This window comes from Ciconia boyciana, chromosome 10 (genome assembly GCF_034638445.1).
Source record: "Ciconia boyciana chromosome 10, ASM3463844v1, whole genome shotgun sequence".
Lineage (NCBI taxonomy): Eukaryota > Metazoa > Chordata > Aves > Ciconiiformes > Ciconiidae > Ciconia > Ciconia boyciana.
The window spans coordinates 27312073-27329119 of record NC_132943.1 but is presented as its reverse complement, the minus strand read 5'-3'; the positions used below and the strand labels follow the sequence as shown (position 1 = coordinate 27329119).

Below are 17047 nucleotides of genomic sequence, written 5' to 3'. Positions count from 1 at the left end.
GCTAGTGGCCGGAGAGAAAATCAGTCACCCAAGTCCGGCATTCCAGCCCTGCAGCTCTATTAACAGAAATAATGTGGAATTTACAAAAATAAAATTAGCTAAACCTTAATCTCTAAAAGGAAAATGAAGAAGCTGAATTTAGTAATATTTCACCTCTTTTAAGACATAAAAGGTTGTTCCCAGCTCTGGGTGCCCTTTTCATTGTCTTATACTAAAAATGAAGTAGAAGTGTACACTCCAAAGGTGTCTCTTTCCTTTTTTATTTTTTAAGTACTCACTGTTATTTCAACAACTCTTCATGGATAGCTGTAGTATCTGACACATTAGCAAGTGAATTACAGCAAGATTTTTGTTTTGTTTCAAAATGCCTTCGGGCTGATTTCACTGCCTAGTAGTAGCGTGTGGAGGGTCACAGCTATCACAGCCACTGTTTTCCTTAGGGAAGCTGGAGCTTGCTGCCAAATTGATCAAGAGGGGGAGACACAAACACAGTGAGAAGTTGCAATCAGAGGTTTGCCTTCAGAGTACAATGGTATTGTATTTTGGGAGCCATGTGGGAGGGGAGGCAGAGATTAGTCCCTGTGGTCTGACTTCTTTCTTAGTGGGTGCTTATGTCTTTCTGCACTTAGGGAAAGACATCTACTCAGATTTTAAAAAAAAAAAAAAAAAAAGTAAAATCATGGACTCCTTGCAACCTGAGTGTGGTTGGATTTGATGATTTCAATGAGATCCAGATTTCATGCTCTAAGCAAATGTGCTATGTGTAAGTACATTAAGAGAGCCTGTTAAACAACAAAATGTGATTAAAGCAACCCTCAGTTAGACCACAAGATTATGGTAAAAAACCCTATAATGTTGTAAATTAATTATTCTTTCTCTTCTAATTAAACATTCCCACAAGTCTCTGAATCTGCTGCTGAGAATCTGACAGAAGCCCTCCCCTGTCTTGGTTATTGGACATTTACATCTGCCTGGTTTTTCAAACCCCAAAATGTTGTGAAGAACATAGAGATAGAGGTGTAGGGAGGTGGTGTTTAGAGAACTGCAAGATCACTGTACAGAAATACATCTCTGTGGGGACATGCTCTGTGCTAGTCAAGGAGGGCCGATACATGGGGAGCATTGACGGCATTCCCAGAAGAAAAGGAAGTTGTGCACATCATAGAATCATTTAGGTTGGAAAAGACCCTTAAGATCATCGAGTCCAACCATTAACCTAACACTACCAAGTCCACCACTAAACCATGTCCCTAAGCACCACATCTATATGTCTTTTAAATACCTCCAGGGATGGTGACTCCCCCACTTCCCTGGGCAGCCTGTTCCAGTGCTTGACATCCTTCCAGTGAAGAAATTTTTCCTACTAACCAGTCTAAACCTCCACTGGTGCAACTTGAGGCCTTTTCCTCTTGTTCTATCACTTGCTAATTGGGAGAAGAGACTGACACCCGCCTCACTACAAACCTTCTTTCAGGTAGAGCTCCATCGGTAGAGCTGACTCAAGTGTTCCTGGTGATGCAAAATAAGCAAGGAAATGTATAACAGTATAGCACTCATTTGAACAGTAAATTACACTTAGCATTAGCCAAATAAGAAATATGTTCCCTGTTGGGACAAAAGCAGCACGAACGTGGAGAGAACAGATTCTTGCTAGTTTGAGTTGGCCAAGTGTTGCATCACAGTGTTAATGTTTCTGATTTTATGCTGGGCATTTTAAACATGTGCTCTGTTTAGTACGTGTATTCACTTCTGTCGCTACTTTAGCCATCATAATATGTACAGTTATGGTAGGAGGCTGTGTATATATGGCAGAATTTACTACAAGCTTCAGCATACAGTCATTGTCCACAGTGGCAGTGTGCTCGGCTTTCCTGACAACTGAACTGGAGCTGAAACACAGGACGAGTTCACGTAGGCCTTGTGATCTAGAAGGATGTTGAACAGATCTGATCTACAGGATGTTTGTTGCTGTTTGCCCACTTACATAACAATAATGGCACACAAATAAGGAGTGTTGTCCAATGATTTAAAAAAATCCCAGAACTTAATTTAGATGCTTCCCCTGCATTGGTAATGCATATATGTCCCTGTTTTCTCCCTTTGATTGCCAGAGGGAAACATTGGATTATATTATCAGTTTGTTCCACATACGGTTTAAAATTTGCTTTATCAGAGTAAAACAACACAGTATGCCATAGGGCCACTCTCAGTGTTTTTTCAGAAGCTTCTTAATGCCCAGTGGTTAAGTGATACTCAGTTAAACCTCTTATACCCACTCTCCAATATTCTGTTTACAAATGCTTCTCTAACAGACAACTCTAGATTTGACCCCAGAGTTACATCATGATGAGAGGTAACTGAACTGAGGGCATAAATTCCCCATCACAATTTTAAACCTTACTCGGATTTAAAGTTATGCTGCTGTTATGAGAAGACAGAGCTTTTGGGTGTAGATTTTTTGTTGAGGTGGTAGCAATAGTATGTATGACACTTGCTTAGCATGCTTCAATAGCTAAGCAGATCAGGAAGAGAATGAAAGCTTAGGAATTAGGTCATTAGGTAGAATAAGGATGTTTTAATTGACATATTTTGAATTACCAAAAGGGTTTTCACATAACTGCTTGGCAAAGGTTTTTAAGAAAATGATATTGGCATAAGAGGATCGTTACGTGCCAAAAAGATACTTGCCAGGTGAGCTGAGGAAGTTTGCTAATGGTGAAGTTCTCCGAGGTAGTGAGGACAAAGAAAGACCAAAACATTGTGAAAGACTTTAATGAGACTGAGAAGCCAGTCGATAAATCGTTGGTGAAGTTCCATCTAGATAAATGTAAAGGGATGCACATGCAAGGAAAACTTCACAAGACTTCACATAGAAAGTAATGTGCTATGAACTCTCTCCCCTAGCCAACAACTAAGCCCCACACAGCCACTCGCTCACTAGCCTGTGGGATGGGGGAGAGAATCAGAAAAGTAAAAGTGAGAAAACTCGTGGGTTGAGATAAAGACAGTTTAATAAGTAGAGCAAAAGCCACACATGCAAGCAAAGCAAAACAAGGAATTCATTCACTCCTTCCCATGGGCAGGCAGGTGTTCAGCCATCTCCCGGAATACGGGCTCTACCATGCATAATGATTACTTGGGAAGACAAACGCCATCACTCCAGACATCCTCCCCTTCCTCCTTCTTCCCCAGCTGTATATACTGAGCATGATGTCATATGGTGTGGAATATCCCTTTGGGCAGTTGGGGTCAGCTGTCCCAGCCGTGTCCCCTCCCAACTCCTCGTGCACCCCCAGCCTACTCGCTGGTGGGGTGGGGTGAGAAGCAGAAAAGGCCTTGACCCTGTGTAAGCACTGCTCAGCAATAACGAAAACATCCCTGTGTTATCAACACTGTTTCCAGCACAAATCCAAAACATAGCCCCATACTAGCTACTGTAAAGAAAATTAACTCTGTCCCAGCCAAAACCAACACAGCCATTAACGCTTGGGGGTGAGATCTCAGGTTTATAATAGTGATTCCATGAAAACATTAACTCAGAGTTCAGTACTGATCCACCCTGAGTATTGTATATGGTTTCTGTCCATGTCTTCAAAACATTTGATTGAATTTGTTAAATTGTGGTAGAATTAAGAAGGGCAACAAGGGTGCTCAAAGGAATGGAATAGTTTCCATGCACAGAATGACTGAGCAACACAGAGATAACTTGGGATGTGGTACAGGTGTTATAAAATTGAGTTGCATGGAGCTACATTTAAACAAAAAGAATTGTTCTTGACACAGCAGATTGTAGGCATTGGAACTCACTGCAAAGAGTGGAGGTAATGTTTTACATCAGTTCAGGGGGTGACTATGCAAGAGAGAGTCACGGGGATTTACCAAATACACAGAAATCACCTGGCTCTGGAAAATTTCTGGTGGGAAAAATATGTGGACCTTGTGAAAATAGTTAGGGGAAATACCATATATGTTTGTGCTGCTCCTGTTCTTCTCTTGATAACTACATATGATTGTTTTGGGGATGAAACGATAGGCTAGATAGAGCTTCAGTAGAGTTCAGTGGTGGTTCTATGCTTTTGGATTTTCTGTTGCTACATTTGCATTTTTTAGGTGCTTTGAAAGTCATTGTCGCCAGTGTCAGTAGTTGTAGAGTATTTCTCATGTTTGCATATTCTGAAATCAGGAAATAGAAGAATTAGTAGTAGATTACTGCTGAAACTTGTCCAGATTCTGTTAATCCTTGCTCACTTCGATAGTTCAGGTGATTTTAAGGAGACTTGTTGCAAAAAGTATCTTCAACTTCATTGGAAAGACATTTTTAAATTTAATTTTTTATTAAACCAATTGAGATAGGAGAACTAGACTAAAAGGTTGTTAAACTTAGTTATGGCTACCAGAGCACTGTGAATAGCTTTATTAATTCTTTCTGTAGCATAAACAGCATAGTGCAGATTTTTATTTGCATTTGTGGTAGCTGTTAGCTTCTGTTGTTATTTTGTTTTATAGACCTGGTTTTTAAATACTGGTGTTCCCCACTGGGCAAAGTATGCTGCGTCATTTTATAACATATAGCTCACCAAATTACTCTCTCCCTCTTTCCTACTCCCTACCGCCCTGCAATGAAGAGGATAATTTTGTGTGGTGATCTGAGATCGGTTTACCCTGCAGCATTAATATTCTAACAGAGAGATACTATTTTATTTTTCCAGCATGCTGTAATCCACCCCAGTTTCTGATATATTTAAAACGTATTAATTGTTAATGTTGCACTTCTTGAATTCTAATCATGACCATACTACGCGCAGGGCTCCGGTTTGGGAAGGATCATTAACCATTCCCCTGGGGATCCCGAGTGGTACTTTCTGGAGGCAGCATGAGCTGTATTATTTGTGAAAGTTTGTCCTTGTGCTGCTACATCTGTTTGAAACTGGGACTTTGTGCATAGTCTGCATTGTCTGGTTTGGAACTGAATTGCCTAACGCTAGTGCTGTGGATTGTTATCTGGAATGCACAGAGGAATCATTGATCACTGCTTCTTTTTGCCTTTTTATTTTTTTAAACGGGACTGCAGATGCTAGTAGGTATTTTTGCCATTTCTTTTCACCGATCTCAGACATTTCAAATGGTTGAGGTACTTTTCAGCATTACTCTCTTGTTCTAGATTACCTGATCTAACAATTAGTAGTTAAGTTGAAAAGCAAAACGTATCTTCCATTTAAGATAAAAAAACTATTCCCTAATGATACAGCAATCCTTTAATATATATGATAAATTTAATAATATGTATTGACTGGCATATCTATTACAAAATGCATGCTCAAAAAACTTTTAATCTGCATGTATAATTGTGATATGTTATGCATGGTGATGCAATAAATGGTACAAGTCAAACAGAATTTTTTTGTTATATTAAGCTTTTAAACTTTGGACTGTCGCTATATTCTAGAAACAGAGGAAACAGGAAATAAGGATATTTATGTTAGGGTTTTTTTAGACCTTATCACGTTCATTGTAACAACACTGTAGTGTCATTTAATAATTCAGTAGTTCATTCTAGACAAGGTGTTTTTACTTATGTAATTGTCTTAATATGGTACCCCTATGGCAATGAAATACAGTATTTAATGGCAAAAGCTGATAAAAATTATATCATCTCTCCAGAAAATTTGTTAGCAATGACATCTGTAAAACCATGCATTTGGTTTAAAAGGAATGTAGCAAGAAACATAGTCCCAAAAAATTGTTAAGTAATAGATTATCAGAGAATGTCATCTTAGGCAGATATGACGCAATATGTTTTTCTTGAATTTGTGTATTTGTGCATGTGCATAGATGTGGAGAAAATCCTCATTAGTGCAGGCTTCTCTGGAAGCTTAAATGTGTACTAAGGGAAAATTATGATTTTTATCCTCAGGTTTAGAAAGTCTGGAAGCAACTAATTTACTGTTATAATTCTTTAACTAATGAATCAGTAACTTCAATTTTTCTCTCTTCCTTTGTAAGTCAGCTTAGTATCAACTATGTGATGTGTGCCATTAAACAACCACATTTGCTTTCTTCAAACAGTACTGTAAAGGGAAAAAAAACATCACTGTGACTGCAAAGCAAGCTTCAGAAAAATATAACTTTATAACAAATTGAACTGCTTTCTCCTGTGCTAGTTTAAAAACAGGGTCAGGAAATGAGCACTTACTTTTCGTTGTAGACTGCCATTTTTTTCCCTCTCCTCTTCAGAATCTATTTCTCATCTTAAATAAGGATGGAGGACCACATGTGCACAGATGCTCATAGGATAATGCGGGTTGAAAGGGACCTCAGACGTCATCTGGTCCAACCTCCTGCTCAGAGCAGGGTCAGCTGTGAGATCATAGCAGATATTCTGTTTTATATGAATTAGAAAAATATATTTGAATCTTTTTGAGTCAGGAAATAAATTTTAATCCATGCCACGTCAGGAAAAATGACATATGATGCTTAGTTGAGGCCTCGATGCAGTAGCAGTTATAAACTCTTTTTCCTTAACATCCAGTGCCATTCCCCAGAGCCTGCAGTGTTAAGAACAGAGTTCTCTGCCATCTTGAGGGTATTCTAAACTAGTGACCAACAGGAGCCCTAGCGTTTAGCAAAGATGTAATCAGTTCCTAGTTCCTGAAAATGTTCAGTCAAATTTAGGATTAGTATATTCAGTGCTTCACTTATCTCACATTTTTCACAGTGTTAAAATGTGTTCTGAAGCGTGGTAACTTCAGTAGCATTTCCTGGTGCAAAGACTCCCTGTGTGCTCCTCTGAGCTTCAGCCTTCCCATGGGCTCTGTCACTCGTCAATTTGGCATGGAAATGTTTGGGGATTGGGACCTTTTTTCCCACCAAGTGATGTTTCTAAGAGTGGAACCTGCAAAGGACCTCCACTCACAAAGAAGTCTCCAGGAGAGAATGTTTTCCAAATAAGTGCTAATATCTATCACTGAACAGAAAAACAGGTAGAGATAAATGATAGCGATTTGTTAGGGGGCAAAAGTGGTTCCTCATAATGTGGCTGTCGGATCAGCAGGTGATAGGGGAAGGCTTTCAGGGGGCCCTTTGCAAGCGCCCTCAGATGCGACCGTGGGGCCCTGCAAGCACGGAGGATGCGCAAGGTTGGAGGAGGAACTATTTAGGAGCCTGGGGATGGCAGCAACAATGGAGCTGCCTTTTCTTCGTAAGCTCTGGCGTGCTACCAATTCCCTACCCTGTGTTAAATCTAATTATTATGAGGGCTGAAATTTTATTTTGTCCTGTTTATCTCAAAAAAACTAAAGAAAAGAAAAAGCTTCCAGCAGAAAGTGTTTTTATTTTTCTTCAGTAGTGTATATTGCCCTGAAAAGTTGTAAATTGGTTATTGTTTGTTCTCCAGATGGATCCTGTGCAAAAAGCAGTCATAAACCATACATTTGGAGTGTCCATTCCTCCAAAGAAGAAACAAGTAATTTCCTGTAATGTCTGCCAGCTTCGATTTAACTCTGATGTGAGTATGGGCTATTTTCATTCCTTTTTTTTTATTTAAAAAAAAAAAAAAGGGCGGGGGGGAAGCAGACAGAAAATCTTCACTGTGAGTTCTCCATGTCATACCTGCTCTTCTTCCAGAAGAAATGTCTTTTCCCTGTTGTTCCTACATCCTTGCTGATAATGTCTTCCAATTTCTTAATAAAGTCACTTTTCCAGTAACTTTCATTTGTAATAAATATGAACATTTACTTCTAGCTGTCTTTTTGAGTATGATAAAATTCAAGAAAACTGTCTTCTGAGGTGCAATTAACAAAAATGCATTACAAAAGAGTACATTGACTGATATGTTTAAAATATATATCCAATGAATGTTTTTCCCGAGTAGCTTGAAAATTAAAGAAATTCAAGGAAAACTATGTCTAAGAAAATTATGACCTTCAGCACTTTAGAAAGATGTATTTGTTCTTGGAGACTTACTAATGTCATTAAGCTAATTAAAAAAACCCCAAAATTCTCAGATTTTTTGTTATCTCAAGTGTAAGAACAAATCCTTAAGTAATGTGTTCATCTTACATATTTTGCTGTTATAATTTCAGTTTAAGAAATAGTTTGCAGACACCTCCTCAAGCCTTTGAGTACTTGGTGCTCCTAGAGATTTGCAGTAAAACACCCATACCTACTACTCTGATTTTCTTTGCTTCTACTATTCCACTTTGAAAAGTGTCTTGTAAAGTGGTTTCCCCAGTTTGGCTTTCTTGTCTAGGCTGGTAAGGATTTTGAAGCAGTGCTGTCTTACCTTCAAATTGATTTCTAAATCTGTTGTCTTTTGACAAGCTTATTAAACTTTCTTTGAAGTGGCAATATCTACTTAGTTAACCTATTTCAAAAGTCATTATTTAAAATCTAGTTCACTTGTTTTTCCTCTTTAGGGTTAAGATTTAAGGTCAAAAAAAATCTTTCTGCTCTGATACTCGGTCCAGAGACCTACTCCTACTGATTAAAACAAGGAACCAATAAAGCTTTTAAAAATTTCCCTGGGCTCCATGAATCTAAATCTTGCTTCTGAGCTGGACCTTACACCATCACCAGGGAGGCAGCTCAGCCTGTTCCTGCTCTTCCCTCTCCTCCTGAGGTCAGGGTCCCTCTGATGATGGGTCCTGTCCCTAGAGTCACCGCTCACTTTGTCTGCGCTGACATTCAGGTGGACAAACAGCACTTTAGGCAGATGGATTGAAACACAACTTAGTGTCACAAAACCAAAAAAGAGCTGAAATATTAATCAGTCTGTACATCTGCCAACCAAGCAATTTTTCCTATCTGGACTTACTCACAAATTAGAACAAAAAGTGCATATTGTATACTGCTTTCAATAGTGGCATCACAAAAGCATGGCAGATTATAGCCCTGTTTCCTCTTCTGGGGCGGGTGTATTCATATGGTATTGTGCTCCTTTCTTTCTAAATGTAATCAATATGCTCAGTTCTAGTTACTAGAAAATATCATCATCCTTTTGTAATGGATGGTTGTAAGAAAGGATGAAGTATCATGACTGTGCTGATAAAATGTAGTTCCTTACTTTCTACAGCAGTTTGCTTTACCGGAACATTCAAAAACAACCTGGAAATTTGATTTTAGAATGTGCTGAGATTCTAGTAGTGTTATTAATACTGGAAAATACTTAAATATAAATGTAAGTTTCACAAATATTTCCAACCACAGCATACAGGAATATTTGGAGAATGAGTTTTCATAGTATAGCCTTTCTATTTTAAAAGCTAACTAGCCTTTCATCGGATTATTCAGCTTCTCCTGGGAAGCTTACATAAGATTTTAAATCTTTCCTCCAGGTTCAGTCTTTTGACCTTGGGAATTATTTATTTAAGTGTTTGTTGCCTTTTTTTTTCTCTGAGAGAGTGAGATCTTATTTTATTCAGATATCGTCACCACCACCCTCCCATAATCTGCATTGTCATAATTTCACTGAGGTAATGCTAATGGCCTTTCAACTAAGCCCTGCAGACTCTTTTGTAATCCCTTGATGGAGTTTTCTTACACGTGTGTGCACCTGTAGACAAATATTTTCTTGTGGTAGTTATTCATTGAAAAGATGATGCATAGTTCTTTCTTAGCTTGTTAAAAGCTCCTTCATAGAAATAAAAATCTGGACTCTTTGCTTGTATTTTTCTTTTTGGTCCCTTTATAATGTGAATTATGCTTAGGGGGTGGAATGGTCTTTACAATCCATCCTGTGTTTGCGCATTGGGGAAAAGGGAGTCAGATATTTGTGAACCTTGTAACTGTTGAATCTTTCAGTGAATCTGTTCCACTATGTAACATCCTGAGAATGTATTGAGAGCCTTTCGGGTGGCATCAAACTGTGATAACCTGCATTAAAGCCTTGAGCACAGCACAGCACATTGCAAAATGACATCTGTAGTACAGCCACTTCACACCTGCAGTTTCTTCTAGCTCTACAAAGCTGACATGTTCCTTGTTGTTGATGGGCATTTTGTTCCTTTGAACTTCCTTGGACCTAAATTATGCAAGCAAACGAAATAGAAATGACAGAAGTAAGCTATTAAGTAATTTTCTTACTTTTGTTCTCCTAAATGAATTTCAGTTGCATGGTGTTTGAAGATTCTGACCTGATTCTAGTAGTGCTTTATTGCATGAGTAACATACAGACCAGTGGACATTTGGCTGTGAGAAGAAGAAAATTGGTTTCCTTGCCTGCAATCTTTTCTTCACACTGTGGACACTCACTGGTCTGGATCAATAGACCAAAAAAAAAATTCAGGCTAGTTAATTTATAGTTGTCAAACCTCCCACTAAATTAATACAATAAATTGCAAAGGTTTCAGTTTTCTTCTGCTAGTGTGTCTGCAGGTTTAGCTTTGGTGAGAGTGTTCTGGCATCAGATTCAGAGGCAGGGTTCTGCAGCTATCTGCAAGAAGAAAATGTCTGATATCAGGGATGGAAGGAAATTTTAAAATAGGTTGTCTCCAATGTGGGAGTAAACATATCTAATGTTGAAGCGATGCCTTCCGTATTTTGAAAAATAAAAGTTGCTAGGATGATTTTTCTTCTACCACATTATAATTAGAAAAGAATGTTTCCTAACTGAATTCTTCCGGGTCTCTGTCTCCTGTACTTTTGAAAAAATCTTTAAAAGTACAACATGAAGAAAACAACTATGTACCAATTCAAAATTTGGTCCTGTTTTAGCCTGATCTGTTTATCCTCTTCCAAAAAAGAAATTATGGGTTTTGACTCGTACTCATAGGCATTTGCTGTCATACTCTATCTGTCCTTTTCTACAATTCGTTAGCTGCAGTTTGGTCAGTTTGGAAGTTGTGTTTTTCTGCTAATAAATTCTGGCATAAACAGTTTGAACACCCCTTCCAAACTCTGTCAACTCCAGGAGAAACTGTAGTACAGAAGAGATGATCCAAAGTCTTGAAAAACAGAAAAATAAAATGCCATTTTTGTGAAGTAATGCCAAACTAGAGTTGTTGTAGTAGCCTGAACTTTGAGGTCCTTGAATTGGAATTTTATCTGTAATAGTAGTATTGACCTGACAGCAGTGATAACTGAGGTTGCTTCAACAATATTTTTCGCATGATCTAGTTAAGGTGCTCTAGCTGGTACTTAGAGTGGAATTAGGTGCCTAAACCTAAGCGTCTTGTCGTTTGAGTATCTGAGGTGTCTGGGACATCCACACCAGGCTGGTAGACCTGACAGAGGACCTGCAGTTGGAGGTCAGGCAGGACACCTGAGGAAATCCCAAATTATACTGGATGCCTGTTTCTAGAACTGAATCCCCCACTCATTAGGTTTGCTTCTATTTTCTTTTTCCTTTCTTTTCTTTTTCTTTTTTTTTCTTTTTTTTTTTTGAAGAGGGGGAAAGCAGGATTTAGTGAGGAGAAAAAGCACTAAAAGAAATAAGACAAAGTTATTGTCTCCTCAATCACCTCAAGATTATGATACCAGAAAACTGGAAAGTTAGTAGAGCTCTCAACAATTCAAGGGAAGTTAAATGGCAAAAAAGTGAGGAGGGAATAGAGAAAAGGGCTTTTTCCTAAACTAATTTTTAATGATGGTAGATACTAGGAGTCAACTGCTGTTGAATTAAGTTGGAAATCTCAATTAGGAAGGATAGCGTTATGAGGATTGGCAGCTGATGAGATCGATTAGTCAGAATAGTCAATGGGATACTTATTCCAGCCTGCATAAACTTTTTTCTGTTCCACAGAGGAACATACTTTTATGGAAAACTGTTTGTTGTTTTTTTTTTTTAAAAAAAAAAAGCAACACCATCCATTAATAGTTACAGTTGGATTTGCTCCAGTATATTAGAATAAACATAGGTGTTTCCATCTGTGCATCAAAATATCTGTTAACACCATTTTATCTTTTAATTTCTGCATAATGATGAAACAGTATGTGTTCCAGTGCAGCAATGACTAGTGTGTCAGTAAATTTCAAGCTACGGTCTTGTGTTATAATCCAGCTCAGAAAAAATTAGAAATATCTCAGTTATATTTACTACCATCAGAGACCAAGCAGCAGAAGAGGAAGAGTCCTCTTCATGGAACAGATTGTGATAGTGAGTCAGATTTTACGCTTGCTTAAAGGCCACTAGAGCAAGGGACGTAGCTGTATTCCACCACAAGGAAGCAAGATATGCTGAGAAAGATCTAGCTTAGCCTTTGAAAAAATAATTTTCTTTTTCCTCTTAAGAATTCTGGGGATCCTTCCAAACCCATGGTATATCTATGTGGACTATAGATAAGCTTTGCTAAATAAGTTTTCATATTAATTACATAGGTCTGGTTTGTTGATATTAATTATTTATATTACACACATTCTAGCAGAAACAAAAAGCAGCTTGGGTGAGTTTGCTGAATCCTTATGATACCCATAAGAGGGTCCAGTAGCAACAGGGCAAGGGGAAAAATGTCTGGTTTCTATCCCACATAGATTTCTTCTCTGCCTACTCTTGGCTCATTCTTTCTTATTCCTTCTGGCCACCAGATGAATCTGCAGCATCTCCTGCAGCTGCTGTGTGGCAATAAGTCCCTCCAGCAGCTGTGGAGCTTTGGCCAGACTGTCCCCGAGATGTCTATTATATTCTGTTGTAGCATCTGACATGGTAGCTTGCAGCCATAAGAGAAAAGTGAGTTGCAGTTGCAAGGATACCTGTTTGGCTTCTGCAGAATTGCTTCTTTCTCCATATCTGTGAATCATCACCTTATGTTCATGTAACTTCTCTCTGCTCTTCTCCCTCATTGTTTGTATTGATAGTCCACAGAGTTTTTGGAGCTTGGGCACTATACAATAATGTCAGTACTAATCCCGTCCCTTTCCTCAGCAGCAAGACCTCTCTGTACTCCAAAATCACAAATATATTATGCGAGCAGTCCACATGGTTTTTTGTTTTGTGGTGGTTTTTTGGAAAACAGACTTTGTCATCTGTTGATCATGTCTAAAAGAAGTATTTACTTCCCCCTGCACACTTTCTGTTTCTTGTAGAAAGGTCTTTGGCTGTGATACAGCCTGGTAGGTACTGTCTTGTTGATAGGATATAATTTGATTGAAATGAACTTCTGTTTGTGCAGTGTGTTGCTCTGTGAGTAATGACCGTAACTTGGTACCACTTTTTGGTGTCACCTGCGAAGACCTGGAAATCAAGAAAAAAACACCTTGTAGACAGATCAGAAAAAGCAGATATAACAGTTGGGCATTAAGAGATGCTGAAGGTCATGTTATTGTTGAATGCATTTATAGCTAATAAAAATGATGTGATGATAGTGATCATCTTTTTAAAAACCCAGAAGGCAAATTTTTGAAGTTTAGGCAAGTATTACCAAATGTTAACTTTGCAAATTTGAATGAATCACTCATGCTGTCAAAAAGATAACACACAAAATAATCAATAGCATCCAATAAAAATCTACAGAACTATCGTTGTCTTTTGTCAAGTGTTTTACATTTTCCCTATAAATAAGAGTATTTATATTGATTCTTTGGGTACGGAGGGTAGTGAAGCAGATAGGAGGTAATTAAAATCATAAATCTCAGGAACTTGTGAAGGTAATTTTCTGTTTTGTAGACAGAACTGACAAAATGATGAAAGTTGTTAGCTTCAACATGACAGAAATATTGCACAATTATAGGGTACAGGGTTATAACGTGCTGAAAGCTCTGTTCAAATAACAGCTATTTAACAGAGCTTTTAACTAAGTTTGGTTAGATACTGAAAATATGAATTGAATTCTTATGACATGGCTGGTCTTCACAGCTTTTTGATTTTTCTATGTCCTTTTCAATAGTAATTTACATTACTATTTGGAGCAATTAGGTTTTAGAAATCTGTTGGGAACAGAATTGAAAAAAATAGTGCATAGCTTTGGTATAACAAATGTATGAGCACTTCAGTTTTGCAGTTTTCTTCAAATACAGCTATTCTTAATATCAAATGAGATAAAACCATATTTTTCAACACCACTTCCTAATTTATCACTTCATGTAATTTTTATTGAAGTTATGATTCTAGTCTAAATTCTTCTTAATTTATATACTCCTCACATAAATATACATACTCTTACAATATGGTTCTAACAGGTAAGCTATGTGATCAAACATTTGGTAGACCTCTTACTATTTTAAGAAAGGGAGCTTTATAGTTTAGGACCTGCTGTGAATTAAAATGCCAGTATGTTGTGGGTATAAATACCTCCGTGCTCCTCCAATCTTGCACAGTTAGATGCCTTCTCTAACAGGACCACTGCCATTGCAGCCATGTCAGGAGAGCTCTCACAGGGATGCTGCACATGCTTCATTAAACCACTTCTCCCAACTGCCTAATCTAATGCGATTATGGTTAGCCTAGCTACTTCCACACTAAGAGCTTTACCTGCAAAAACAATGAATTTTTTTGTACTTGAGACTATGTCATTATGATGGAATTCTGTAGTTATCAGGAATTCTGGAAGTCATGGTCTTGCTTAGATCCATGCTTTTACAAGAATACTATTACTTATCTCCCAGCACTACTTAGGCCTTATTTATATCTTTCAGAACACAAATTCTATTGATTTCAAAATAAGCTTAAGTAATTGAAGCTATTGATAATTTAGGATAAAGACCTGAATATTATGAGAATGCTGTAAGTTTTCTGAAATAATTATAAAATAAGGAAATTCTGTGTTAATGATATGCCCCCTGGAATTGGAATCAGCTTGATGTATAAAAGTGGGCAGGTACACAGGTGTTGAGAGGTGGTCTTTCTACAGTGTATGTTATGACTATATTTAGGACATGTTAGATTATTTTTTGTTTAGTTTAAAATTATGTAAAGCTTTTTATGGTATGCAGGAGGAATTTATCTTTGTAGATACTCCAGAGTAGAATAGAAGTTTTCAGGATTATTACATATCTGTTAAGTCTTCCAGTTGTAAATTTTCTGTTGTTGCGGTTGAACTGTTATTGGCAGAAGCTTTTGTGGTATTTTCAACAAAATATTTTTCACTGGAGATTATTGGCACCAAATGAATACAGCATTTGAGATAAAACTGCTGTTGAGAAGGCTTCCCATCCAGGGCAGAATTCCTGCTTTAAAAAGATGCAGTAGCAATGGAGAAGAAATAGGAGCTACGAGCCACCATGTTGAGTTCCATTTAGTTATGGCATTCACCTGGTATTGCAGAGCCTAAGGCATGAACCCAGACTTCCCACGGGTATACTTCAGAGCCTCCCTTTATTTCTGTAATTTTCCTTCCTAATGTCATGCTGGTCTACATATATTTAATTTTACATGTTAGTTGTCAGGCTGGATAATGTGGTAGCAGATTCAGGCATTCAGCTTAAGTCTTGGTGGTCCAGTGGTCTTATTTCCATCAAGACCTATTGAAGGGCTACTTCAGCTGATCCTGAAGAAACCTGAAAAAAAATCTTAATTTAATAAACACATACACACTGAACCATTAGACTTACTCAAACCTTGCACCAGGTTGTCATTGAAGGGATCTGGTAGGTTAATACTTCGTCTCTTTATGTAGTAATAAATTAAGTTAATTAGTCATTCACACACCAAATAGATTCTAAAACTCAGTCACTTGTGAACTGTCAAAATGAATAGTGCTGATTTCAAATATACTGTCAGTCATTGCTCCTGACAGGGATAATTTTCTGTAATCTTTTGTACTGCAGTCTTACCTTAATTTCAAAGTTTTCTTAAAGGTAATACCACTGTCAGTGAATCTGTATGATCTGTATGTTTCCTAGTTATCTATATCTTTATATATATACATATACACATATTGAAGTTTAGGCAAAGTAAAGCTACTGAGGTTATTTTAAGCACTATAATATGCTAATGATATTCACATTTATTTTAGAAAGCATGTTTACATGTAGAAGATGAAGATTTGCATTGCTGATGTTTTATTAGATGCAATCTAGTATATAAGGCTAACGTATTGTATGTAGTCTCACAGTTTAACATCCTGATGCTTAGATTTCAAACTTAATTTGGAGCTGAAAGTAGCAATTAACTTTAGGTTTTAAATAAAATGTAACATTTGGATCATTTGTGTGTCCTAATGAAATGTGGTTTTAAGAGAGGAAAAACTTGTCCTTTCTTATAACCAAGTCATTAATCCTTACAGCATAGAAGGCTGTCTTAAAAAGAAAAAAATCATAAGCTTTAATTGGTTGGGGTTTTTTAATTATCACTTAAAGACTGTGAATGGAACGAAAAATCTAGATTGCTTAAAGAGAGGAAGGGCATCCTCCCACCATTTTAAGGTGTAGAAAATTGAAAAACGATGGGAGAAAATTGCATATGTATTTGTCTGTCAATGATATTCTTAATTATTTGCAACTGAATTCAAAATACAGCTTTTCACTAAGCCATGATCTTCTAAAGATTTAGACATATGTTTAGTGTCTTAAAATATGCATCCTGTTGATCAAAAAGTAACGCCAGGCAAATGCATAAACACTTTTGTGGAATTTGGCCTGTCAGTACAAAGGTTTTTTTTGCATTTTGGTATTTAATGTCACATTTATTGCAGCTTAAAGCTTTTCCTGTTCATTAAATCTTACTAGCCAGTACTCGACAACTTTCTATACTTTCTAATAAGTAGGGGGATTCCATTTTAAAATGTCACAACGTGTATATATCAAGCTAGTAGACCACAGTCAGTTTTGGAATAAAGTGGAAATTAGGTTTTCCTTTTAGATAGGGAGTTCTTTCATATGAAATATTTTCTTATTCCACTTTTTCAAAAAGTGTCCTCCTTAGTAAGCATTTCATTTAAAAGTTATTATAATAATAATAGAAGTTCAATGGTGACATTTAATTTTGATTATATAAGCAATAAATATAATTTAATCTTTTTTAAATAAAAAATTAAGTATTCCAAGAATATTGCATTGTGGCACAGATGAATTATTTTACTGTAGAAATGATTCATCCCTACAGTAAATGCAGCCCTATACACTGGAATAAATTATTATGCAATTAAAAAGCATCACAGTATGTGAGTACAGAGAGATT

The 17047-nt window shown here is 37.1% G+C and overlaps 1 protein-coding gene across 1 annotated transcript in view; it reads left to right on the top strand.

Annotated features, from left to right (window-relative positions):
• ZNF385B (zinc finger protein 385B) overlaps nt 1–17047 on the top strand; it is a 169652-nt gene that overhangs the window by 124303 nt on the left and 28302 nt on the right. Inside the window, exon 4 of the mRNA XM_072874545.1 lies at nt 7394–7504. Coding sequence (XP_072730646.1) covers nt 7394–7504 — 111 coding nt within the window. The remainder of the gene's footprint in view (nt 1–7393; nt 7505–17047) is intronic.